The 20,145-nt window shown below is 38.3% G+C and overlaps 1 protein-coding gene across 1 annotated transcript in view; it reads right to left on the minus strand.

Moving 5' to 3' along the window:
• Positions 1 to 20,145, minus strand: part of USP24 (ubiquitin specific peptidase 24) — a 149,761-nt gene that overhangs the window by 89,327 nt on the left and 40,289 nt on the right. The window contains exons 4-16 of the mRNA XM_058552517.1: positions 19,657 to 19,800; positions 18,860 to 18,982; positions 13,367 to 13,402; positions 12,945 to 13,010; positions 8,538 to 8,603; positions 6,265 to 6,339; positions 5,601 to 5,759; positions 4,302 to 4,416; positions 3,987 to 4,090; positions 1,221 to 1,328; positions 931 to 1,026; positions 680 to 841; positions 433 to 480 (exon numbers count right to left, since the gene is read on the minus strand). Coding sequence (XP_058408500.1) covers positions 433 to 480; positions 680 to 841; positions 931 to 1,026; positions 1,221 to 1,328; positions 3,987 to 4,090; positions 4,302 to 4,416; positions 5,601 to 5,759; positions 6,265 to 6,339; positions 8,538 to 8,603; positions 12,945 to 13,010; positions 13,367 to 13,402; positions 18,860 to 18,982; positions 19,657 to 19,800 — 1,302 coding nt within the window. The remainder of the gene's footprint in view (positions 1 to 432; positions 481 to 679; positions 842 to 930; positions 1,027 to 1,220; positions 1,329 to 3,986; positions 4,091 to 4,301; positions 4,417 to 5,600; positions 5,760 to 6,264; positions 6,340 to 8,537; positions 8,604 to 12,944; positions 13,011 to 13,366; positions 13,403 to 18,859; positions 18,983 to 19,656; positions 19,801 to 20,145) is intronic.

A 20,145-nucleotide genomic window follows, 5' to 3' on the forward strand; every position in this document is an offset into this window, starting at 1 on the left:
GACTATATGCCAGCACTCAAAGAACCTCTTTCTTCCCTTGTCTCTTCTTACTCTATGAATGTTCCTCCATTTCTCCCTTATGGGAGAAAAATTAGCAAGATATTTATTTGGAATCCACTGTACTTATTCAAGTTGTGCATATATGGATTTAACTTAAAAAAGAAAAAGTAAGTAGGTCTTACAATTTTATGGAAATAATAAAACTACTCTTTCAATGTGACCCTGGATTTTTTTCCCTTTGAGAGTCAGTAACTCTCCAAGCTTTAAACAATAAAGCATAGATTATAAACAAATACTTAAATAGCAGTTTGTATCTGAACATTACTCTAGAAACAGTAAGACATACTGTTACCTTAAAATTATGAAGCAATTTATTAAAACGAATTATTAAATTAGTACACCTTTTAGTTGGTTCCATCTGCAAATTCTTACCTTGAATCCATCCTTCTTGTTTTTTTCCAAACCTGACCATTCTCCAGGCTGAAAATTAATTTTAAGAAAAATGTGAGTGATTTGGTAAAAGCAGTGTCTAAATCTCCCAATCGTGGACTCTAAGGTAAGAATTTCCAGAGAGGATATTTAGTTTAATTTACATAAAGGGGAGGAAAATTATTTGGCACTAATTACTCAGACAATGCTATTGCTCTGACAACAAAACTAGACGGAAGATAAAACCTACCCTTTTAATATCTTCTATGCACTTAATGATGTAGCTCCTCTTGATTGCTTCTTTCACTGCATACGCGTCACTAAGGATCGTCAGGTGCTCCTCCAAGGCTTGCTGAATAAGACTACTGGGCAGGGTTGGAAGATGAGCCAGTTCCCAGAGCACATCCAACACCTGCAACAATAGCACACGATGAGCCAGCCGATCCGCAAGTAAACTGCTTTAAGTACCTGTAGCTAGAAAAATTGACGTGATTCTCCTGCCTTCCCGGAAGTGGCCTCAAAGCGAGCTTCCCGGCCTATGCGGCCAATCAGGCTCAGCAGCTTCTGTCTGACTCTGTCGCTCTCCGTCTCCCAGCTCTGCAGAATGGAAAAGACAAGACACGGAACTTGCTTCACCATCCATTTTATCAAATGCAGAAACTTTAAACTTGAGCTAAAAAAGTTCAAGGAAGTAAGAAGAGTAAATTTAAACATGGCTAATTTAGAGGGGGGAGATCTCAAAATGAGCTTATTTTAGAAAAACTTAAAAGTAAGCATGTTTGAACACATACCTTCTGAATGAGAACAAACAAATGATTCAGCTGATCTGAATTGAATTTGACAGCCGCTGCAGCAATAATAGTATGGATGTTCTCGATGACAGTAGATGATTGTCCTGACTAGAAAAGGAGACATTGGAAAAAAGTTCAGTCTTGGAACTTGGAAAAACCTAAGTCTTCTCCCTGGCAATTTACAGAAGCAAAAGCAAAACAGTAACACAGATAAACTGGGGCCGGCTCCGTGGCGTAGCAGTTAAGTGCGTGCGTGCACGTGCTCCGCTACTGGCGGCCCGGGTTCGGATGCTGGGCGAGCACCAATGCACTGGTTGTCAAGCCATGCTGTGGCGGTGTCCCACATAAAGTGGAGGAAGATGGGCACGGATGTTAGCCCAGGGCCTGTGTTCCTCAGCAAAAAGAGGAGGATTGGCATGGCTGTTAGCTCAGGGCTGGTCTTCCTCACAAAAAAAAAAAGAAAAAGAACAACACAGATAAATTGATTCTCAACACAAACTGATTCTCGTCTCATCAGCGTTCGCTTGCATGATAATCCTGGTAAGACTACAGGAAGCAACCATTATCAATGGTTATCAGCTGGCCTTGTTTAAATTCCTAGCAGCATTAAATCTTTAAAAATACAATGTAAAAAAAGATGAGAATCAAGTTAATCTGACATATTCATTTCAAGAGGAGAACAAAATATTTTCAACTGGCTAAAAAGAAATTCAAACTGATTATAAGACAAACATAGTCACTTTTGGCATTTTATAAATGATTTCGAGGGCCTCAGTTGAGAATATTATCTGCCTTATTTTTTATTTTGCTCAGATATTTTATGACTTCAATTAATATTTATGTATCCCACGGGCAGTAAGTCTCTGCTTCAGAGACGTAGACCCTATGGTCGACCTCATGGTTGAAACTCACTTTATAACTTCAAGCTTGGCTCTGTCATGCCTCATGCTTCACTACGTTGAGATTTGAAAGGGAGGGGGAGCTTTCTGGATTCAATTCTACAAGAATTTGCTCAGTATCTACTATATACAGCCATTCACTGAAAGTGGTAGGGATTACACAATATATACATCACGGTCTCTAATCTTTAACCTTATGCAGATTCAAAACTTCAAATTCACAAAACAAAATTATATATGAATATTCAAATAAGGTCAAGTCATGGGGAGTAAAATTTATAGGACCCAGGACTGTTTTCTTTCAGTCCTGTACCCAACTTTCTATAGTCTGCTCTGTAATGCTAGGCTGGGAGCCTGAAAATTACATTTCCTCTGCCAGCTATGCTCCCGTTATGTTCTGCCAATGAGAGCATTGCTGGGAGACAAGAAGGCAGGAGGAAGCAAGACGTGTTTCCAGTTTACGCCCAGAGAGTGGATGTAGGTGCTGGCATTTGTGGCCACAAGGGATTCCAGAAGCCCTGGTGGCAGTGCCACCTCTTCGACAGTTCTAGCACTTCCCGTGAAAGCACCCCAGAAGCAGCTTCCTCTCCTGGGACTTACCACCCCTTCTGCCCTTTTGCTCCCCCAGCATTTGCACTTCTCTTTTTTGCTTTTCCACCCTAGCAACACCTCTGCAAACAATCCCTGTATTCAAGTCCCTCTGAAATCTCTAGCATAGTTTCTGACTGATACAGTAACTAAGCTGGTGTCGTCAAGGTGAGCTCTAGGCTTCTTTCTGGCTTAGCAACTAGATGAAGGATAATACCATTACTGAAATAGGCTGGAAAATGACTAAGTCTGGACATACTGAATTTGAGACGCCCACAAGATAGCACATGACAGGGTGTGACTGTTACACATTTAGACATACTGCACTGGAGCTCCAAGGAGAGGTCTGAACTAGAGAATTCTGAGGGCCAGCAGCTTCCAAACGTAGTCGAAGCCAGAGGAGTGGATGAAACTAACTAATGAAGGATTATATAGTGAGAAAAGGACTAAAGACTAAGGCTTGAAAAAAACTAATATTTTCAAAGTAGAAGAGAATAAGTTAGTAGAAGAGACTTAAGAAGGAATCCCACAGGGCCGGCCCCGTGGCTTAGTGGTTAGGTGCACGCGCTCCGCTGCTGGCGGCCTGGGTTCGGATTCCGGGCGTGCGCCGACACACCACTTCTCCGGCCATGCTGAGGCCATGTCCCACGTGCAGCAACTAGAAGGATGTGCAGCTATGACATACAACTATCTACTGGGGCTTTGGGGGGAAAATAAATAAATAAATAAAATTAAAGAAAAAAAAAGAAGGAATCTCACAAAAGCGGGAGGGAAGTCAGAAGAATAGACTACTATCAAACTGAAGGAAAAAGAAAATGAAGGGTGTGGTTGATTCTGTCACAGCTGCTGTGAGTCCTGGGAAGATGAGATCTGTAAATTCAGTGAGTACTACTATCATCCTCTTTTAATAGAATTAAATGGGAAAAAATTATTGAAAAACTGATAAGCAATATAGTAAAAAGAACGCTGGACTGATAAAAGACACACCTAGTCCTAGCTCTGCCACTACATGCTAGGTAGCCTTCAGTAAGGCTTTTCATTTTTAATCTGAGAAATGAGAAGACTAGACTAGATCAGTAGTTTTATACGTTTTGAGTAGTGGATTCCTTTTTACATACACAATCTTAACAGGAACCCTAAACTGTAAAACAGATCTGAGTAGAGCTGCTCCGCTGAAAACAAGATTAGAAGTTCCATTTCCCTGCTCCTTCACCACGCTTCTCCCTCTCCTTCTGACAAAAACGTCAGAAAAAGGCAAAAATAATTCTGATCAACTTACCTGTATCTTCCAAATTTTAGTGAGCTCATCCAAAGACAATTTACTGCCCAAGAGTTCAATAATTCCCTTTATACGATCACAGTATTGTGCTTGGTCTATGTTGCCTAAGAGAAGAAATACCAGAGAGGAAGACACATACAGCAAACACTGACTTTCTAAATATGATTCTATTAATTTAAAGCAGTATCAACTTGCTATAAGATTATTTTAAAGGCTAATACAGTCAAAGCAACAATTTCAGACCTTTTTTATCCAAAAATATATTATTTATAATTAAGTTAGGTAGTATTTATATTTTTTTTGAAAGCAACCTACCTTCCAATGCAATTGACAGAACTGAGTTTTCAACAAGCCAATCTAACAATCTGTCTGTATCTATAGCATTCTTCACAGATTTGGATAAAGTGCTATCTTCTATTAGTTTGGTTACCTAAAAAGACAGGATTATTGTGACTGAATCCAATGCAAATATGCATAATAAAAATCTTCATAAATATTTATTAATTTATTCTGTGACTTTTACAGTGTTACAGGATAGTCTTATAATCAGCCAAAATGTATCAAAGGGCAGTTATCAGAAGTTAATAGACTACTTATTTGTGGTGTCTCTTTAAAAAGAACCAAGGAGCCATTCTTATAGCTCACACTCCCTGGGCCACTGCTGACCGCCTCAGGGATGAGCATCTGACCCGAACTTCAATCAGGGCACATGCTCCGAACTCTACACTTGGGACCAGAGAGAAAGTGTCAGTCCCTCCTGGGTGACCGGAGCTATCCATGGCCATGCCGTCTACCACATCAAACACGTCATTCTGCAGGCAGAGGGAGAACAAAGCCAACGTGCTCAGAAAAGCAGAGACAAGATGTGGACAGAGTCCTGGCAGCGGTCAGGTCTCAAATCCTAGTTGTTCCTGTTGCCCACATGGTTCCTGCCCACACATGGTTTGGCTAGTCAATCCTTCATTCATGTGAAATAGCCCAGCCTTCTTCTATTAAATTCCTCTTTTGGCCTAAGATGGTTCAAGATGAGTTTATTTCACTTGCAGCCAAGAATCCTCATTAATACAAAACTGAAGGAAAAATAACTGGAATTATGATTGAACTGTATTGGCTCCACTTTTCACTCCCCAAAACCAACTATGCTATTTAATGTGGATCTCATATAAAGTTTAGGAAGCCATAGAAAATTATTTCCATTATTTTGCTTAGACCATCACAGTTGCAGTCATTTTGTTTTTGTCCCAACCCTAATTAGATGATCTGGTTTAAGTAAACGCACACCTGAAATATAATAAAAGGAGTTGTAGCCTGAGGGTAAAAAGTAAATCTCAAACTGCATATTCAAGGAATTATGTTCTGGGAAATTTCACAAAAACACTAAATATTTCAAATATTTCAGAGAATGAATTCTGAATGTAATACATATAAAAAGATCACTTTATTAACAGACAATTAAAAACATACACCATTCTATATATAATCATTATCTCTTTTTTGTATGATTATAAGAAATTATTTTTTATTTCCCAACATTTAAATATTAATAACCACAAGTTTTGGCAGAACTTAAAGTGTCTATGCTTTAAGTCTTCTAGAAACAAATGCAGAACTTACTTCTTTGAGGGAATTCATTTTAGCGCTAAAATGTGGTGACTTCAGCATGCGCAGCAGGATGTCCAGCCGAAGGTCGTCCACGACGGTCACCAGGTCCGGTTGGAAGCGCATGCAGAGTAACTTAATGGCAGACAAGAGCTCAGGGATGCTAACCAATCTCTTTTATTAAAAACACACACACACAAACAAAAACGGAATCATGAAAACATTTGATCGCAGTTCTTACAATACACGCAGGAATACAGGACATTTTCAATAACAATGGTCTCATGGTATCTGCAACTCCACATTGTCAATTAACTACATTTTGCTTCTAAACAAAAATTAGCACATGGGTGACCAAAGGAAAGGGAAGGGTCCTGTGATAAATTCAAGGCAGACAAAATAAATCACGTCACATTTAATATCACCAAAATCAACATGTCAGTAAAATTCTGAAGGTATCACCTACTGAGAACCCCATATTCAGCCTATTCACTGAGGTAACACCAACCACTGGTGCTTCAGAAAAAGCATTTTTCGGTTAGGAAATGTAAAATAATTTGACTTGAGTTGTATGTGACCAGAGGCCAAAGAGCAACGGTGTGCGGCCCCTGCGCCAAGTCCTGGCTCTGCCTCCACGGACCAAGAGGCAGTGGGGGCCCCGGCTGCAGACAGCACTGACCTTGTCTTTGAGGTCCTTCTCCTCCACGCTCCGCACATCCTGGAGGGTGGTGAGGATGACTGGGTCTAGCATGGGCTGCAGAAACGTGCTCCAGTTAAAAAGGGCTCCTGAATCTGCACCAAAACTAGAGAGGAGCTACTTCTCCATTCACACTTCACACAAAACAGAGGACTCAACGCAAAGATCTGAACTCCAGTATCAGAGCCGCCTCTAACAAGCCAATGCCATCCAAGGAAACCCTTGCCCGACTCTGTGCCTCAGCGTCTTTACTATCGTACGGGGCCAATCCCTGTCATTACCATCTTACCAGGGTCATTTTGAAGAGCAACAAAGACATGTAGACCAACTTTTAGACCATTAAGTATGAGTATGTATTATTTTTGTAATAAAGTAAACATTTTCTATTTAATTTAAAAAAACGAACACAAGCACAGATCATGAAAAAAACGCTGTCAGATGCACTACTGTTGCTCGCTGACCTGAACAAGGCCTATAGGTGAGACTCACACAATACACCACTCCTGAATGCTAGCACAATCAGATAACTAACTCCAAAGAGTATGTGAGAAGTAGTGAAATGTTAACTAGAGCTAAATGATCACCTCCACCTAAATAAAGTAATTTGTAAAACTTATCTGGTGACGAGAGAAGACAGACAATATTTGGCTGTCAAAGCCAAGAAGACATCAGCAATGAATTAAAATGACACGAGGTGATTACTGAAATACAATTTCTTCATTTACATTTATGCCAACCGTACCATGAGGACGGAGGGCTGTTAGGGTAAGAGGCAGGTCACATTGTTCCTGTCAGCATGTGCCAGCCCTGCTGAACTCTCACTGTGACTCTGCAATAGGCATGATTATTCCCACCACTTTACAGATGAGGAAGCCAAGGCACAGAGATTACACCTAAGTCTTCCAAGTCCACAAGCAGCAAGTGTGGAGACAACTGCTAATACATGTCAAGTAACATGGTATAAATACGGGACGAATAAATTCACGGTATGAGTTTATTGCTGAATAAATTCAGTTGGATAGTTTGATATAATTAAAATAAAGATGAAGCTAAACATGCCTTGGTTGGAAATTCATATACTTCTTACTCTTTTCAAGTACACTGTGCTTATACATAAAACCTGGAATTTCTACAGAACTAAATATTAATTAGCAGCTGAAATATTTATGCTAAATCTCTTTCCATGGAGCAATGCATGGGCATAGAGCACGCATTTAAAAATTCAATCATGATTATTAAAAAGCCAATTATTAAACTATTAATATTTATTAAATTATTAAAAAGTCAAATCATTTTGCCTCTTTAAGTCTTAGTGTTTCAGCTACAAAACTAATGATTATATTTATACGCTTAATAAGCTGAAAGAACACTAGATGTTCCTAAAGAGCTTAATATACAGAATAAAGAAATGCATAAATAGCCATCCTATTTCATTTAAAAATCTTGCAGTATTACTTTGACATCTAAATAAAGTAATTAACACACAGAAATAGCAGAAATTTCCAGAACCTACTAAAAAAATCACATCTGCCTTGTTAAAATGGCCTAAGTATATTAGATAGTAGAAAGAACAGTGCATACAAAAACACTGCTCCCAAAAGACACAACCATTTATAGTGATTTAAAAAAATCTGTGAAAGTTATAGGTTTTACAGACTTATTTGTAAAGAAAATAATAAATGGACGTTATTTCAAGATGATATTTTATTCAGTAAAACCTGTTAATCGAAATGGAAAGGAAACAAGAAAGTAAATAGGCCTTAAGCATTAGAAAACCAAACACTCACACCTTTGACTACTCTGTGACTTGTTGACTCACCATCTGCAGAGGCAGGAAATCAGACAAGATGTGCCGTTAGGCTGTCATTTAGTAGTGAGTGATTTAGCTGGTAAGTTAGCCTAGTGGATTGCTCTAATGTAATACATAATGGCACTGAATCCTTAAACAATCCTGTGAAGGGGGTAAGAATATATGCCACCTATCTCACAGATACAGAAATAAAGAAAAATATATTCTATCATATGTAAATTATACTTGATAAAATGATAAATTGAAAAGGTAAAGAACCTTGTTAAATGTCAGAGGTCTCCTATACCTTAAATTATTAATCATTTTTTATCTTTCTGATAATATTTTTACTAAAAGGATAGCTAATGTGAAAAAAAAAGAAGTTACCCTGGATTAGGCACAATTCTGAACAAGCTGTATGTCTTAGATCACCTTCTGAAGTAAAAGTAAACTGGCTTGGTCTTACCTGTACCACTGAGGCATTGAGGTATTCCGCACATACCCCTAAGGGCTGCACCAATGCTGAGACTGCCTGAAAAGACACAGTGAAGGTCAGAAAACCACATGAGAGGATTTTTTCCTCTCAACATTAAATAAATCCCTTTCAATATACCAGAGAAAATTTTATTTTTTTATTTTTTTTATTTTTTATTTTTTTTGTGAGGAAGATCAGCCCTGAGCTAACATCCATGCTAATCCTCCTCTTTTTGCTGAGGAAGACCAGCTCTGAGCTAACGTCTATTGCCAATACTCCTCCTTTTTTCCCCCAAAGCCCCAGTAGATAGTTGTTTGTCATAGTTGCATATCCTTCTAGTTGCTGTATGTGGGACGCAGCCTCAGCATGGCCGGAGAAGCAGTGCGTTGGTGCGCGCCTGGGATCCGAAACTGGGCCGCCAGTAGCGGAGCGCACGCACTTAACCGCTAAGCCACAGGGCCGGCCCACACCAGAGAAAATTTTAAATAGTGATCTGATCAAGTCATGAATGAAGACTAGACCAACTATACTCCTGGATGGGAAGAACTGAAATAAAGATGTCAATCTGTTTAAAATTACTATAGAAATTTATTGTAATTTAAATCATAATATGCCAATAAAACATCTTTGGGGGACTAGATTAAACGATTCTAAAGCTCATATTGTAGAATACTAAAAATCTTTATTTGAAAAAGGAGAGAAGAGTTGGAGATGGACTGAAACGTGCCTTAAACAAAAAACATTTAAGACTTCCATGAAGAAAATTACAAAACTTGATTAAAATACATAGAAGGCCCAAATAAATGAGGAGACATCACGTTCTTGAATGGAAAGGACCAGTATTGTAAAAATGTCAATTCTCCACACATTGACCTATAAATGTAATACAATTCCAAACATACAATAGTATGGAAATGGTGAAAGAATGAATGACTGCAACAGAAGTCGAGGAACAAATCCATGTACACATGAGGCTTTGACATATAATAAAGCCAACAAATCAAAATAGAGAGGAAAAAACGCATTATTCTTTAGGGGTTCTTACAACAATTAGTTACCTATTTGGAAGAAAATAAAATTGGATCTCTATCTTACACAATATATAAAAATAAATTTTAAATGAATTCAAGAACTTAGTTTAAAAAATAAAACTGTAAAAGTATAAAACGAAATGAGCATTTTTATAACCTTGAGATGGGGAAATATTCCCCAAGCCAGTTAGAAAACTTTTAAGCCATTAAGAAAAGAATTGGCTACATAAAATTTTGAAGCTTCTGGGGCTGGCCTGGTGGCATAGCAGTTAAGTTTGCGCACTCCGCTTTGGTGGCCCGGGGTTCACAGGTTCGGATCCTGGGCACAGACTGACGCACCGCTTGTGAAGCTATGCTGTGGCAACGTCCAATATAAAGTAGAGGAAGATGGGCACGGATGTTAGCCCAGGGCCAATCTTTCTCAGCAAAAAGAGGAGGATTCGCATTGGATGTTAGCTCAGGGCTAATCTTTCTCACAAAAAAAAAAAAAAAAAAATTGAAGCTTTTGTATAGCAAAAGACACCATCAATAAAAATGAAAAGAAAAGCAAAAGACTGGGAGAAAAAATTTACAAACACACAAAACAGACGTGGCATCAATATGCTTAATATAAGAGCCGGCCCCATGGCTTAGCGGTTAAGTGCATGTGCTCCACTACTGGCGGCCCGGGTTGAGATCCCGGGCGCGCCAACGCACTGCTTCTCCGGCCATGCTGAGGCCGCTTCCCATGTACAGCAACTAGAAGGATGTGCAACTGTGACATACAACTATCTACTGGGGCTTTGGGGCAAAAAAAGGAGGAGGATTGGCAATAGATGTTAGCTCAGAGCCGGTCTTCCTCAGCAAAAAGAGGAGGATTAGCATGGATATTAGCTCAGGGCTGATCTTCCTCACAAAAAAAAAAAAAAAATGCTTAATATAAAAAGAATTGCTAAAAATTAATACGACAAACAATCCCAAAGAGACCTAAATAACTAGTCAATTTTCAGAAGAAATGCAAACAGCCAATAATCATATGATGAAATGCTCAAATTCACAGGAAATCAGAGTACTACAAATTAACTAATAAAATACTATTTTTTGTCTATCATATTGGAAAATTAAAGATTGAAAATATTCAGTACTAATGAGAGTAACAGGAAATGAGTTTGTGGGAGCACAGATTGGTACATGTGTTTTGGAAAGAGATTTAGTATTCTCAATTATAATTTAAAAATGTATATAGTTTTTAACCCAGAAATCCCATTTTCTAGGAATCTGTCCTTCAGAAATGATAGCATATGCACATAAAGACAAATATACATGGAATATTCTCTGTAATAGCAAAAACTTAGAAACAATTCAACGCCCATAAGTGACTACATCATGGTACAACACTTGCAGGAATATGTTAGAGGCATTAAAAACACTGATAGTACTAACCTGGAAAGATGTCCATGATATAAATGTAAATGAAAATATGCTACTAGATACGGCTTGATTACAATTTAGTTTTAAAGACAGAAAGAACACACACAGATATATTTTATATAAATTTAGGAAAACATCAGAAAGACTTTGCATTAAATGGGCAACCATTAACTAGGAGGTAGGTATATGTGTAGGTGTGGGGGTGGGCTGGAGGACAGGGAACTTTCATTTCTTACTTTGTACAGGTATTTTTAACTGGTGGGTTGTAAGTGTTGTTCTTTCCCAGTATTTTTCAAATTCAAATGCAAATGTAAAATGAGTATATTTACTTGTATTCAGCCTTATAATATGGCCTAAATTTATTCTGGGACCCAGTGACCTTCTTAACTGATCAGAAATCAGGAATTTATTGTGAAATTTTAATCATACCTGTTTGCTAAATTAGAGTCTCAATCTTTGGAATTTCTTTCTCCTATGCCTAAATTTTACCATCTCCTCAACACAACCCACACAATATGATTCTACATCAACTACAACAAACAACACAGTTGTTCTGAAAAATGGTCTGACCAAAGGAGAAAATCTTGGAGGAATCTTCACCCTCAAGACATTTGATAATACTGAGGGTAAGCCCAGATTCCTCTATATCCACCCTTAGCCAACTCTCATCCAAGTAGGGTTGAAACTTTGGGCTGTTCTGGATTTTTTTTTTTAAATAAATTAACTCTGCAGAAAATTAGTAAGTTTTTAATATTTTTAAAAATGAAGTTACTTTCTGATATTGGCCAATGACCTATACAGCCAGTTCTTGAGAAACAAGTAAGCTAGATAAAACCCTGTATCTGAATAGGTTTTTGTTTTGTCTTTTAAATTACTACCTATTACCTTCCCAGTCAATACAGTCATTTCTAACATACTCGTTCCATTCAACAGGGATCAAAATGACAGCCTAACAACCTAGTTAACTTGCAGGGAAAGTAGAAGAGGCTCCCTGATCAGTGTCAGTAAAAGTATTTATGATCCGGCAGACATCTGATCTTTAAGGATAAACAGTGGGTTTATCACTGTTTAACAGAGGCAAGAAAAGGTCAGTTTATTACCAACCATACCATCAGTGTCTCCCTTGGCTGCTATTATTTCCCACATTCAAAGATGGACCAAGGGAGTGAGTTAGTTGATCAGTCATGGTCCCACAGAAATAACTGCTACTCTAAGCACAATGTGCATCACTTAGGTATATTATTTTACCACATCACCTTCTGCTCTCATCAAATCACAGTAGCGAGCACAATGCCCTATACATGGCAAGTACATAATAAGTAGTTTTTAATTGAATGATTAATTAACTAGAGAACAGAATAAAGTGCTCTCAGTTACACACAGGTCAGCAGTCTGTGAAAAATTAAAGTTTAAGTTATTTCCCTTTCCACAAGGTTAAATTTTTTTGAGGAAATGAAGTTGGCATGAAAAGATAATGGCATTACACCCAAGGGAGGATTCTAAGCTCTTGTTATAGACCTCTGCTACCTATGAATCTCTAACACCAAAAGGCTTACTAAACAACCCTAAAATAAAATATTTTATTTGTGGCTGGTACTATGAAATAAATTCTGATTTAACTGAGTCATAAAATTATTATGTACACACATACTTGCCACACATAGCAACTGTCCTTAAATAGCAAGATAATTTCATGTAACCATCACAAATTAAGAGAAAAATACCACAGGCAATGGGAAAGTAATGAGGTAAAAAAACCCAAACACTCGACAATGAAATTTGGTTATGATTAGAAGTAAATGTTTCTTTGGTTATCAGAACCATGGAAGTTGCTCCTGTTAAGATTAACTTATACTTGAACATTTAATTTAATGTGTCCAGACTGTGTCTCTTGGGTTACATACTAACCCAAATAAAGTCAACTTCCACATCGGGCACAGACAGTGGTTTAACTTACCCCAAGTTCTATATCTTCTGAATGAAGCTTAGCTTGGATTGCTGCAAATCCACCTAATTCTCCAAACTGAGAAGAAAAAAGGCACGAATAAATTTTAAAATGCTATACATTAATAATTTAAGCAGAGAACTACGGCTAACATTCTACTCTATCACTGTGCTCTGTAATACTGGTCTTGAGAGGGTCATCACAATGACAATTCTAACACTCCTGTGATACACTGCAGGAGATGTGCTAAGTCCTAAAGCTAATGACTATCTGTACAAACAGCACGCATAAAAAAGAGGAAGGAACTATAAAACCTATCTCCTTAGGAAAAAATTCTTATTATTCTCTGTAGCTGTCATTTACCTAAAATACTAAACTCTAGGAAATCTCATTAGAAAATGGCAAACATGACTATATTAATAAAAGTTGTATACCTTATTTACCAAATCCACAACCCATCCGTGAGGCTCCTAGGAGAAAAGAAAATAGAAATTGAGATGGCATTACAAAAACATCCTCATTAACCCTTGTATTTCATTTATTCTAAATAAAAATTTGGAGAAAAAAATATTAAAACTTGAAAAATATTTCAAAATGATTTTCCCAAATGTTTCTTCATTTGAATCTCTGACATTACTTATACAATTTTAAGAATCTATAAGCCTGTATTTTGATGGAATTGCTACAATATGGAGCATTCATGCATTTTTGGGTAGCTGAGATCAGCTGTTTAAGCTCTCCAAGGGACAGGATAACTTGAGTTAAAGTCCCTAAGGAAGTTATATTTTAGAAATTAAGAATTATTAACCTGAAGAGTAGCAAATCAGGAATAAAGAGATTAAAGTTTCAGTCCCAGCTGTGCCATTAATGAGCACCCTTGAACAGCTCGCTCTTTTCTCCTCCTTTTCTTCCTCTCCTAAGCACTCACTGTTCTAGCGGCTGGATACAGAACAGTGACTGAGAAGAGACGTGGCACCTGCTTTCACGGAGCTCATATCCTAGCAGGGTCTACAACAACAAGTAAACCAACACCTACCTCAAATCATTCAGATGGCGTTAAGTCCCACAAAAGGAAAAACAAAAAGTCCTCCAATGAGAACTAGAAGGAGCCTACTCTGCTCAAAGTGGTGGTCGTGGAAAACCTCTCTGAAGAGGTGGCCTTTAAGCTGGAACCTACAGAGGAGACAGATTTAGCCATTCAAAGAATAGTCTAGGCAGAGAGGCTGAAATGGCAAAGGTCCTGTTTGAGGAAGGCAGAAAAGAGCCTGCCTCATTTGAAGAACTGAGAGAAAACTCTCCCAGCTGGGATGCGGTCAGCAGGGGAGAGTGGTAAAGATGAAGATGCAGAGAGAGGTAAAGACCAGACCATGCAGAAGCTCAGAGACGGTGATTAGAAGGAAAGCAACAGAAGTGTTCTAAGCAAGAGAGAGATACATTTTACGTTTTAAGACAATCACTTTTGCAGTCATGTGGAGAATGGAACGGATGAATGAGAGAGTGAAAAGTGGAGACACCAGTTAGAAGACTAGTGCAGTAACCAGATAAGACATGACAGTGTTGGAGTAGGATGGTAGCAGAATAGACAGACGTCAACTGAAGATATATTTGAGATTAAATCAAAGAACGTGTTCATGGTTTGGATATGAGGAATAAGAAAAAGGGATAAATTGTGACTGTGCTACTATGCTTTTGGCTTGAGCATCTAGGTAGATGATGATACTATTTACTCAAAGAGAGAAGAACAAAGGCTGAGGAGACAAAGTGAGGTTCCATTTCAAGCACACTAAGTTGAGATGTCTGTGTGGCAGCCAAGAGGAGGTAGTTGGCTCTTCAAGTCTGGTGTGCTCAGAGAGGAGCTTCGGGTCACAGAGATATAAACTGGAGGGCCACCAGCATAAAGACATCATTTAAATCCATGAGAATGGAAGATGTTCCTTAGAGAAAGTACAGTGAACAAAGAGAGGAGGGCCTGGATCAAAGCTGGGTAGAGGTGAAGGAGTCAAGAAGGGAAACCTGGACGGGGGCGGGGGAAGGGCAGAAAAGCAAGAGACTGTAGGAAGAAACGGTTTTAAGGAGGGAGAAACTGACTGTGACCAATGCTGTGGACGGGTCAAGAGACATTTCCTCTGGATCTGGAAACATGGAGGGTGTTGGTGCCTCACTGAGAGTGCTGTCAGTGGAGTGGTGGAAAAAAAGAGAAGGGAATGCCTGGAAGAGTTAACGAGGACTCCAGTCTAGTCACCCTAAACGTCTCTCCAACGGAAAATAACTAACACTGCTGGATAAAAACATTAGAAAAAAATCTTTTAAAACATATAACTGAGTTGGCACAAAGTGCTCAGAAGTTTAAAACAAAGAGAAACCTGAAATCCTGTGAGGTAAGCAAACTCTGAGGCCAGCTTTCACTTTGCAGGCATCTGTGGAACTCTGGTGACCTTTAGCTTCCATTTTCATAGCTTTACTATGCCTCAGAAACAGGACACAGAGCCAAGGCAGGGGCTGGGAGACTCGAGGAGACTATCACATAACGCTAGAACCCAAAGGCTATGTCCTCAGTGTAAGATGAACTGAAGGGCTGGCCCCATGGCTTACCGGTTAAGCACGTGCCCTCTGCTACTGGCAGCCCGCGGTTCAGATCCCGGGAGCGCACCGACGCACCACTTCTCCGGCCATGCTGAGGCCGCGTCCCACATACAGCAACTAGAAGGATGTGCAACTATGACATACAACTATCTACTGGGGCTTTGGGGGAAAAAAAGGAGGAGGATTGGCAATAGATGTTAGCTCAGAGCCAGTCTTCCTCAGCAAAAAGAGGAGGATTAGCATGGATGTTATTAGCTCAGTGTTGATCTTCCCCCAACAAACACAAATAAATGAACTGAAATAAATTTACCTGCAGAAAGGGAAAACAACCGGTAAGCCTGTCTCCCTTGACCTTGGTACTGGACAGAGGGGAGAAAAAAATTCTTCAAGAATTTATAACCACAAAACTGCCCCGACATGGCTTTGCTGCTCAAACTCACACTGACTTTATGGTCTGAAAAACCTTAAGGTGGGAATTTATTCTAAAGTGGTCTCAGACCGTAGTGCTCTCAGGCACCTGGAAGCAGTAAAAATAAATCCTTTTTGGAGGAAAGAACTTTCAATTCAGGCCTCAAAAAGTCCTCCTAGATTAAATGCCAAGAAAAATGAGTTCACAGAAAAACAAATATAAATATAAATACAATAATAAATACAAATATAAATACAAATATAAATATGTTTCTATACAGACACAAAACAATTGAGTTAAAGCTGGCAGAATGAGACCTGCAGATATTAGCAGACGCAGAATATAAATTAAGCATTAAACAAGGAGATTGAAAATATGAGTCAAGAACATGAGAAAATAAAAAATGACTAAGCAGAGTCAGAAAAGAACCAAACAATTTATATAAATGAAAAATATAGCAATGAACAGGTTAAACAGCATATTTGGACAAATAGAAAAAAAATTAGTGAACTAGACTACAGATCTGAAAAAAATTATCACAAATGCAGCACAAGCAGAAAAAAGATGGAAAATATGAAAGAGGTTAGCTGACATGGAGGACAAAATGAGAAGATCTAACATGTATCCAACCAAAGTTCCAGAAGAAGAGAGACTAATAAGAAAGAGGCAATATTTAAAAAGATAATAGTTGAGAATTTTCCAGAACTGATACGAGATATTAGATTTGGAAACCCAATGCATCTGAGGCAAAGTAAATAAAAAGAATACCTCAATTAATCACATGAGAGTCAAACTGCCAAACAACAAAAAGAAGGAAGAGATCTCAAAAAACAGCCATAGAGAAAAAACAGAATTCTTACAAAATTCTGTCAGACCAACAACCAACTTCTCAACAGCAATGATCAAAGAGAGAGGACAGAGAAATGGTATCTTGGATATTCTGACAGAAAATATATGTCAATCTAGAATTTAAAACCCAGTGAAAATATTCTTCAAGGAACGGGAAATAAAGTTAAGTTTGGGCCATCAAAAACAAAGACTTAATCACCAATGGACCCTTACTAAAGCACACTTTACAGGATGCACTTCTGGAAGAAAGATGATCTCAACGGAAGGTCTGAGATACAGAGGGAATGGCACACAGAGACAGTATATGAGTATGGCTGAGTCAAAACACTGTATAAAATAATGATGATGGTATCTGTTTCAGGGGTAAAACCAGACAGGACAGGACGAACACAACAAGGACAAAGGGACAACAGCTGAGTCAGGTGGGGAGTGAGCACACCAGACATCCTAAGGTCTTTACATACTGCTGAGAGGAGGATAAATACTGACGAAATTTAGGTTTTTAGTTAACAAGTTAAAATTTTAGAGTAACTACTAAAAGAATAACTGGGAGGTGAATATGTGGAGTATTTCATCTGGTTTGTTTGCGAAGGTGGGCAGAGAACCAGGCTGAGCCAGAGAGGGATGTGGTATCAAAGGCAGAATTTTTAAAGATGGGAAATACTAGAGTATGTTGTATATAATGGTAATTATCCAACAGACAGTGGAAGACTGAGGATACCAAAGAAAGAACAGAAAAACCTAAGGAGTGAAATGCTTGAGAAGGCAAGAGGAGAGGGTATCTAGAGCCTCTGTAGGAGAGAGAGTTCCTTAACGGTAATAAGAGGAAATTAAAAGACGGCCCCTTTCTGGTCTCAGCTGTTGCCTATGCAAACTGAGAGAAGAGAATAAACATGTGCTGAGGACTTCCTTTACTGAACCACCACATTCAGTGTTTTTAAATACATTTGTCACTGAGGTCTCACAACAAAACTGATTTTGGGAGGCAGGACTGTATACAGTTAAAGAATAGAGGCTCTGAAACTGGATTACATGGGTTCTTCCTATAACTAGGTATGTGGACTTGGGCAAGTATGTAACTTGTGTGTGTTTCTGTTTCTCACCTATGAAATGAGGGTAAAAATAGTACCACTCATAGAGCTGTTGTGGGGATTAAATTACACAGTATATACTCACTGCCCTTTCTACTCAGCTCTTACCTCCTCTCTGGAGTATTGCCTGATCCTCCCAGACAGCATTAACTAGGCCCTCCTTTGTATTCTAGGCACAATACACATTATTACAATTGTGCCTGCTGTTTACTATAATTTTTTGGTTTCGTATTTCCTCCACTATGCTATAAAGTTAGGAACCACACCTTACTACTCTTTATATTAAGGACGAGGACTATTTATTTATATTTATATCTCCAAAACCTAGAAAAATGCCAGACACATTACAAACGTTCAATAAATGATCACTGAACTAAACTTCTGCTTCTACTAAGCAATGGACAAGTTTTCAATCTAATAAATTGACTTCTTTCAACTGTGTCTCAAAAACGAAGTGTTTGATCAAAGGATTGTTTAAACACTTCTGAGTATAATGTTATTAGCACATTGCAGGCCTTTCAACATAAAAATAAAGATATTAGTTCTGTGCTTGAAAAAACAAAAGCTTTAATGCTTATGGAGTTTAAGAGAAAATTATACATGAGACCAACTACTAGACTGTTTTTTTATAGGTATAATTAGTCATTTCAAATGATTTCAAATGCTCTCGTCTCTCAAACATCTCTAAGAAACTGGGACACCCATTAAACCGAGGTTCTGATCATTCAATAAATAGGGCGCTGATGTCTGGCAGTCATTTCTCATTTCACTAAACACCATTTCAAATGCATAAAATTCTTCACGTTGTTAGATAACAGTAATGGAAAAATATGTAATATCTGAAAAAAATGTTAAGCAATTTTACGACCCATATGGAATATCTGTCATTTTTCATAGACTGCTTTAATCCTTCCATGTAAATTGTCATTTTTATAGCACAGAAAATATTTTTCAATACATTTTTCTATAAAAAGACGAAACAAAACTATGTTTACCTTTTGGAAAGCAGACACAGGTGAAACAGCAAACATATTTCCCTCTCCAAACACTTCTGCCCAATTCCTCTGAGACACTTTCATTCTGTTTTTAAAATGGTATTCATTATCAGGATTGAAAGCCTGTATTCAAAGAGAACAGAGAAACATTACTATGATCTATTTCTATAGCAACACAGAATTAGAAAAGAAGATTAAAAATACAGCCTCAGACTCCTTCATTAATGGAACCCTCAGTATCCCAACAAAGCATATTCCTTAGCCAGTGCAAGGGAGCCAACGCTAAAAGTGGTGCTCTCCCGTCCTGTTCCACGTCTGCTGTGAGGGAAGAGGAGGCCACAGGACGAGAGGTCTGATTCGAGGCAAGGTGACACCAGTGCTCCCAGGGCTGCCACATATAGAGCTAGGCAGACAGGCAGTGAGGACAGAAGCTAGGGGGGGAAACATGAGCACCCCTTCTTCATGCGGCTACTGTTACTAGTTGGGAAAAAAGGCCAGAAACCAAACTACATGAATACCCTGTATGAAAGTATTTATGATGTGAATAATCAGGGAGACATAAGGGAAAGCTATTTAATCTTTCTTAGAACTGAAAAAGCTATTAGAATTAGAAAGGTATTTCTTTAAAACTGAAAACAGAATGCTTGCTCGCTTTTAAAATAAAAAGGACCCTGAGAGCTAAGTTAGTATCTTTTATGATGATATCATTATCACCCATTATTAATGATAAGTCAGAGAATAGCAGGTATTTTAAACAAAATCAAAACAAAAAGGACTTCATTTTAGAGATGCTATACCATTGTAAGCACACCCAGGAGACCAATGGGAATTGGATCTTGTTTTATTCTCTCTGCAACCAGCTCTATTAACAGCATCAACATGTTGTAGATTCCTTCATGGATTTCAGTACCCCACTTGTGAACAGCACTTGATGTCAGGAGCTACAAAAACATAAAGGGCAGTTTAGAGTCCACCTTCAAAAGAAAAAAAAACTCTATGGTTTACCAGTTCAATCTTGAATAATCAAGAGATTGTTACCATAATACTTATTTTTATGCAGATGACTTGCTTTAAAAGACCCATGGCTGTAGTCCATCAACTCATTCGTTTATTTCACAGTCAACACTGAGTTTTGTTTTTGAACTTTAATTCCCTTACACTAATGCAGTTTGTTTAAAAGAAAATTTTTGTTTGTTCCTCTACCTTTCATTACAACTAGAGGAGGTCAGGTGGTGTAGAATGAGCAAGACCTGAGATCAGTTCCTGGTACTACTGTTTTGGAGCTG

This window comes from Diceros bicornis, chromosome 13, assembly GCF_020826845.1.
Source record: "Diceros bicornis minor isolate mBicDic1 chromosome 13, mDicBic1.mat.cur, whole genome shotgun sequence".
Classification (NCBI taxonomy): Eukaryota; Metazoa; Chordata; class Mammalia; order Perissodactyla; family Rhinocerotidae; genus Diceros; species Diceros bicornis.